The 7,894-nt window shown below is 38.9% G+C and overlaps 1 protein-coding gene across 1 annotated transcript in view; it reads left to right on the top strand.

Annotated features, from left to right (window-relative positions):
* The window catches only part of LOC107661982 (kelch domain-containing protein 1-like), a 46,231-nt gene extending 41,743 nt beyond the window's left edge, over positions 1-4,488 (top strand). Inside the window, exons 10-14 of the mRNA XM_016451807.1 lie at positions 2,111-2,223; positions 2,312-2,384; positions 2,508-2,592; positions 2,968-3,047; positions 3,499-4,488. Coding sequence (XP_016307293.1) covers positions 2,111-2,223; positions 2,312-2,384; positions 2,508-2,592; positions 2,968-3,047; positions 3,499-3,661 — 514 coding nt within the window. The 3' untranslated portion in view covers positions 3,662-4,488. The remainder of the gene's footprint in view (positions 1-2,110; positions 2,224-2,311; positions 2,385-2,507; positions 2,593-2,967; positions 3,048-3,498) is intronic.
* Positions 4,489-7,894: the final 3,406 nt, after the last annotated feature.

Raw genomic sequence — 7,894 nt, 5'->3', positions numbered from 1 at the left:
ACTCACCCACCATGGCTCCCGCGTCGGAGCTCTGTCCGAAGAAGCCTCCAGACCGGACCATCAGTAAGATGGTCACTTATGAAGCCATAGAACCAACCAAACCTAATAGGTCCAGTATAGGAGACTATAATGCAGGACATTTCCCACCTAACCTCGGTCAGGTGGCGAGATGGTGGTTACAGGGGAATTAGGAAGGGGAAGATAAGGGCAGATGTAACACCCCGAAGGAAATGACTAGATACAGAAGTATCACTCTGATCAGGACAAAAGCGCTGACGCCTTGTCTGGATCACAATATCTGCCAGGTTCACCCACAGATGTCTCTCCATCACTACCATAGCCGCCATGGATTAGTAGCACGGAGAGCGAGATCCGTGGTGCGGCGCAACTCAGCTACCTCATCAGGAGAATGAGCCTTTATCCAGGTCTTTCAGCAGGTCAGCCTGATATGCCTGGAGCACCACCATCGTGTGCAATGAAGCGACAGCCTGACCTGCTGCGTATGCCCTGCCATTCAAGCGAGATGCATCCTGAAGAGGCTTAGATGGCAAGGAGGGAGTCTTAAGAGAGGACGTCTCACCCATAGAGAGACAGCTGGCCAGCGTCTCTCTATTGGGGCATCTTCTCATAGCCGTTTTCGCACATCGCCTCGAGGTTGGCATAACTCATATGCTGGAATTGATGGATGCGTGAGGAAACCGGCCTCTTCCATTCCTTCTCGACCTCTGCATAGAGATCAGGAAGAAAGGCAGGCTCACCTGACCTGGAGGGTTATGGCCAGAAAGATAACGTTCATCGAGATGACCTCGTGACATCACGTTCTTTGCCTGCTTCCACGGCAAGTCAAGCCTCGCCGTGGCACGATGATCGCGAGAGGGAAAACCCCTCTTTAAACTCATCGGCCAGATCCACCTGCGATTGCCATGAGCTCATTCTCCTCCGTGTCTCAGCAGCGGCGGGTCCTGAATCGGAAGCAGATGGCTGCCCCTCTTTCTTCGAAAAGAGAGACAAACGAGAGCAGAGCTTTTTCATTGGAAAACGCTCACAGTGCACGCTGATTGCCCCCTCGAGGACATCGCATGTGTGCTCTTCGCCCAAACAAACAACGCATAGATTGTGTGTGTCATCAGATGTTATATAACAACGACACAGATACACACATTCTCTAAATGCTTTGCTAGTGCTCGCCATAATGTTATGAATAGAGATCGCTCTTACCACAGAAATGCACACTTCAAACAAAACAGTCAGTGAAGACGAAGAAGAGGATGATGTGTTCTCCCGGCGCCTATTTATACTATAGTCGCACCGGTAGTGACGTCATGGCTGTCGCCGGCCAACGTGTTGTTGGTGTTTTTTCAATGTATGCTTCAGACACGGGTCATGACGAGGCGTTCCCCATAGCGACCCCTAGAGAACACAGTTTGAAGTTCCCTTGAAAGGGAACGTTAGTTCTCACATTAATTGATATACTGTTCTAGCCTGTATGCATGCATGAGGTAATGTGGATTTTTGTATATTCCTTTAATAATTCAAGAAGTCTTACATGCACTAAATAATGCTTTTTTGAATCATGTACCATAAGCATAGCTTTATCCACAATGGATAGTAAAGACCTTGTTTTTTGTGAACAAAGAAAACATCATGATCATGCGTAATAAATTATAAATCATGATGTACTCATCTTAGTTAATGTCTTAATTAAGGTGTTGTTCATCCATGAAGTCATGAATGAAAGACTTTGAACTCATGTTAGTTCCTGATAATTCATGAGATATTAATGCATGAAGTAATGCATAATTCACACATTAATTTATGCATGAATTCATGGTAATTCATATACCCTTACTGTAAAGTGTTACCGAAGATTATTTATGTTGCTGTGCTTCTATAGTGTATTATTTCATTCTGGATCCATCAATCGTAAATATGTGAAAAATTTAAAGAGACTGAGGATAAAGCATTAGTGATGATTTTACTTTATAGGGTCAATCTTAAATGGACTCCATTATCATGTCATGAGACTGTTTAGCTTAATTATTATTTAGTTCAAACTGTTTTATATAATGATTCATATAAGTTGTGTAAGTGTTACTCTTTTTGAACCCAGTGAACATCAGGCTGCTTCTTTTCCATGGGGTCGCACTCTTCACACACTGACTGCCATCTCAGATGACACACTCTTCCTGTTTGGAGGCCTCAGTACTTCTGGGGATGTTCTCAGTATGTTTTTGTCAAGATTTTAGAAACAGTCATGTCTATAAATAACCATCACATTTTTTTGCAAACATTCCATATTTCTTTTGTTTAGGCGATGGGTGGGAATTTAACACTAAAACAAGAGAATGGAGAGAGAAAGACCATGCACATAAAGACAAGCCCAGGTACAATAGTTTAAGTATTGTGTGATGCGCTGTATGAGCCATTTGTGGAGAAACAAAATTATAATGATGATAGTGATATAGTTTAGGCTTGAATCAGTGAGTTGTATCTATTTCCTCCCTCAGGTTATGGCATTCTGCTGATAAGGGGAGAGACAGTGATGTAGTCATTTTTGGAGGAAGCCAGACCTACCTCTTTGTAATGGATTCAGTATGTACAGTTTAATTTACAACAAAGGGCTTGTGTTTGTGATGTACTGCAGATTCATAAATAAATGTACATATTTATCGCTGGAATATTCAGAGACTAATTCTGCTTTAAAAGACATATTGGCTCTGTTAGTTTGAGCCATAAGCCTTGGGCTCTGAGCAGTGTACATCCTTGTTCATTGCAAAAAGAAACGCATGCAGATTAGACAGGAGTTTAATTGTGAGCATTAACTCAACAATTGTGTAACACATTAGCTCAGAGCTCTCTGCAGACTTTAGTTAGCTGGTATCCATCCAAGATCATGGATTGGTTGAACCCTTGTTTGATGAGTCACAGTCAAAGTAGATGCACTTGATCTGGTTTCTCCCTTTGTAGGTTGCAGTTCTCAGGTCTCCCTCTCAGAATCACTGTGCAGATGTGCTAGTGTTTCAGACTCAACCGTACTCCCTGTCAAGGTAAAAGCCATCCTATATACACACATTGCAACAAACAGCTCATCAAATAATTATGTTTAGGAAACACTTTATGTCTAAAGTCTAAAAATGTTGTTATTTGATAAGGGAATCAAATTCCCTTAATCAGGTTAGATGCCATATTGAATTTAACACAGACGAAAACAAGGCTGTGATTGATAGACTTACAGTCATTACAATGGCATGCACTGTATAAAGGTACTAGATTACGTCATTTTCAACTTTCAGTTTTATCGAATTTTGTCTACTGAAAGTAGTTTTTTTTTCAGAAAGACTTTTCATCAGCTGAATATGTTGATATGTTGTTTAACAACAGTACAATCTATTAAACACATTTACTGATATCCTTTACAGCCTTGTTTTCATTCCTGTCAAAAATTAAATATGCCACTACCCTGACTATTATTCACCACATATTATCTTTTCTTTGTAGATTATGTGAAGACTGCATAGGCAAACACATATTTTCTGTCCAAGAGCAGGCGTTGTGGTTACCGGCCAAGCTTCAGAAGACAATTGGCAAGAGGATATCCTATTTCAGGGCAAATGCTCAAAATATAGATGCAGGTTCATTGGTTCATAAGGGTGGTCCTTGATTATTTTAAGAATATTTCTGTCCAAGAACTCCAATTAAAGAATTCCAAAAACAATTAAATACAATTATTAATTTTAAAATGAAACATGATGATTATTATTATTATAAATTGAGCGATTATGTTCTAAAAACCCTTTGACGTAAAAAAAAACAAAAAAAACTTTTTGTATAAATTTTAGTGGTAGCCCAATGTATAATTGCAGCCCTTGATGTTGTTGACCCAAAAACATCAATAAGTCACAATAAAACAAACAAATAAGATTGGTAATGTTGGGCACCCATGAAACACTTACACTTTAAAAACTTTATCACTTTATTATTCAATATAATGGACTGGAATGCTTTTGTTACAAAATAACAATGGAATGATATTCTATACTTTTTATATTTATTTGACCTTGAACAAGTTTTTTGTTGATTCCAAATATTCCCTCAAAGTGCAAAATACAGTATTTTACAGAGGGAGTCTGTAACTGTTCTGCAGTGTTTGACCACAGTTTAAGAGTCTGTACTAAAGACATTGTTTGCCTGATGAATGTTGTTCATTCATATGCCCATTTACATAATGTAAACAATTTAAACAGAGCAGTGAAGTGTTACACAACCCCATCAAAATAAACAGAAAAAAACTAAAACCCTGTGGGAAAATATGGAACTAAAAAATTTACTAAAGTTTTAGAAACAAAAATTGCAATAATTGTAAAAGAAAATCCATAAATTCAGTGGTTCAAATTCAGCAGAATATTCAACATTGCAAATCTGGGAACTGCAGGTACTGCTGTTAGTCAGCCAGCTGTTAGTCACAAAAACTGGTTTGCCGAAATGGGCCCCCCCCCAGGATGTTCCTGGATGTGCAATGCTGAATATTCTTCTGAATTTGTGATTTTCTATGTTGAATTTGTACTTTGCGTGGATACCCACTTATATAATAATAATAATAATAATAATAATAATAATAATAATAATTTGGGATATAATAATAATAATAATACGTTTTATTTATATAGCGCCTTTCAAACACCCAAGGACACTTTACATAAGGTAGATAACAGATAGTATACAACATATAAACAGCCCAACAGCAGACAGAGGTGAAATAATATGCAATATACATGATAAGTTACAAAAGCATAGAACAGAAAATGAAGGCAAGCAATTAATTAAGAAACATTGTAAATAGGTGAGTTTTGAGAGCAGTTTTAAAGGTCTGGAGTGAAGAGATAACACAGAGATCTTGTGATAGTTTATTTCAGAGCTTGGCAGTGGAAATGCAGACAGCCCTACCACCCACACTAGATAGCCAGAATTTGGGTACTGCAAGCAAATTTTCAGAGCTCGATCTCAAAGTACAGGCAGGGACATAGGGGAGAATTAATTCAGAAAGGTAAGAAGGTGCTAAACCATGACGGGCCTTGGAAACTAAAACAAGAATCTTAAACTGAATATGATAGGTGACAGGGGGCCAATGTAATTGCTGTAAAACCGGAGTGATGTGGGCAGATTTTTTGGTAAATGTAAGAACACGAGCATCTGAATTTTGGATAAGCTGCAAGTGATTAAGGACTTTGTTGAGTAGGCCATAAATCAAGGAGATACAGTAATCCAGACGCAACGTAATAAACGCATGAACAACAGTTTCAGCATCTTTGAAATTTAAAGATGGTCGTGGACGGACAATATTACGAAGGTGAAAAAAAACTGGATTTGACAAGCTGATTGATGTGGGATTAAAATGTAGACTACAATCGAACATTATACCAAGATTGTGTATAGTGGAAGAGGGATGGACTATAACTCTGTCAATGTTAATGGAGTAGTCAGGTTGGGAGGAGACAAGGGATCTAGAGCCAACTAACAGAAATTCTGTTTTTTCAGTATTTAACTTTAAGAAATTTTGGGCCATCTATACTTTGAGATCATGTAAGCAAGATGTAAAAGAAAAAGGGGGAAAACAGAATTTGGCTGTACAGAAAAATAGATTTGCGTATCATCAGCGTAACTGTGGAAATTTAGACCATGGCGCCGGATGATCTGACCCAGAGTAAGCATGTAGATTAAGAATAGAAGTGGACCAAGGACAGATCCTTGAGGCACTCCACGAGAAAAAGTGACAGAATGAGATTTGGATTTATCAATGCTAATCAACTGTTGCCTGTCTGAGAGATATGAACCCAGCCACTGTAAGACAGTATCAGTAATTAATAGAAAAGTCAAGATGAGGGGAGACAAAGGATTTTGGGCCAACTAACAGAATCTTAGTTTTTTCATTATTCCATTTTGAGAAATTTTGAGCCATCCATACTTTAAGATCATGTAGGTAAGATGTTAAAGAAGTAGGAGGAAAAACAGAGTTGGGCTGTGCAGAAAAATAGATTTGCGTATCATCAGCGTAACTGTGGAAATTTAGACCATGGTGCCGGATGATCTGACCCAGAGGAAGCATATAGATTAAGAATAGAAGTGGACAAAGGACAGATCCTTGAGGCACTCCACGAGAAAAAGTGACAGAATGAGATTTGGATTTATCAATGCTAATGAACTGTTGCCTGTCTGAGAGATATAAACCCTGCCACTGTAAGACAGTATCAGTAATGCCGATCGCCGACAAACGAGATAGCAGTAAAGAATGGCAAACAGTATCAAAAGCTGCACTCAGGTCTAAAAGAACCAGAAGGCTAAGGGCACCCGAATCAGAAGCAAGGAGGAGGTCGTTCACTACTCTTAGAAGGGCAGTTTCTGTACTATGGAGAGGGCGAAATCCGGACTGACATTATTCATACAGATTATTTTTATCCAAGTGAGTCTGTAATTGTTTGGCGACCACCTTTTCTAGGACCTTAGATAAAAAAAGGTTAGAAATTGGTCTGAAATTACATAGAACTGTGTTGTCAAGTCCAGGTCTTTTAAGTACAGGAGTGATCATAGCTATTTTCAATCCAAGCGGTACATAACCAGTCGATAGGGAACAATTTATTATGTGGGTGATAGGTATAATGAGAGACGGGAGAAAGTTTTTGAGTATGTGTGTTGGAATAGGATCTAGCTGATAGGTAGAGGAGTTAGAGTTCATAATCAGTTGTTCAACCACAGATGTATTAGTGAGTGAGAAGTTTGAGAGTGGGTAAAGTATCTGGGAAGTAGCAGTTCCTGGAAGAACAACAGAAGTAAAGGATTGCTAAATATTGTACATTTTGTGTGTAAAAAATGTCAGAAAATCATCACAAAGTTCAGAAGAACCATTAAGAAGGGGTGATGGTGGTTTAACAAGTTTGCTGATCTCAGAGAATAGGGTCTTCGGCTTGCACTTTGCTCTGTTAATAATAGTGGACAGGTAACTAGAGCATGCGGTGTTAAGTGATTTTTTTTATACTGTGATATGAATTCTGAGTGGAGGGACGCATGAACGAGAAGACGAGTCTTCTTATAGAGCCGTTCAAGATGCCTACCCTTCGCTTTCATTAGTCTGAGCGCCGGAGTAAATCAAGGGGAAGAATGAGCTGAGGGGAAAGTTTTGAACTTTAATGGGGCCAAAGCTACCAAGACATTAGATGTTTTGATATCTATTAAATCTAGATATCTATTAAATCTCAGTGGGAGGAGAACATGGGAGAAAATATTCCAGAGGAACAGCGGGAAGAGATTCTACGCCGTGTGCACTCTTCTTCCTTTTGTGCCAGACATGGTCTGATTCAGAATAAAATTCTTCACCGCATCCACTGGACCAAAGTTAGACTTTCAAAAATATATCCCAAAGTGGATCTTACTTGTGACCATTGTCATCAGGCCCATGCAACTACTTCGCACATGTTTTGGTCCTGTCCATCTCTACAGAAATATTGATCCCAGATCTTTAAAACATTGTCTGAAGTTCTTAAAAATCATATTGAACCTCTGGCTTTCACAGCTTTATTTGGTGCCCTTCCCCCATCTCTTGATATGCCCAAATATAAGTCTGATTTCGTAGCTTTTGTCACACTTTTAGCAAGACGTTTAATTTTACTAAACTGGAAATCGCCTGTACCTCCTACTCATTCTTTATGAATTATAGGTATTTTCCATTTCATTAAACTAGAAAAAATCAGACACACAATGAAGGGATCTTCTGATAATTTCTATAAAATTTGTGGACCCTTCCTAGATTGTGTAGGAAAATGAAAGACCCTCAATCACCTAAGTATACATTTCCTCCGGTTGTAACTCCTTCCTTCCCCCAGTATATAGATTTTGGATTACC

This window comes from Sinocyclocheilus anshuiensis, unplaced genomic scaffold (assembly GCF_001515605.1).
Source record: "Sinocyclocheilus anshuiensis isolate Anshui unplaced genomic scaffold, SAMN03320099.WGS_v1.1 scaffold1080, whole genome shotgun sequence".
NCBI classification, from domain to species: Eukaryota; Metazoa; Chordata; class Actinopteri; order Cypriniformes; family Cyprinidae; genus Sinocyclocheilus; species Sinocyclocheilus anshuiensis.
This window is presented reverse-complemented; position numbering and strand designations above follow the sequence as displayed.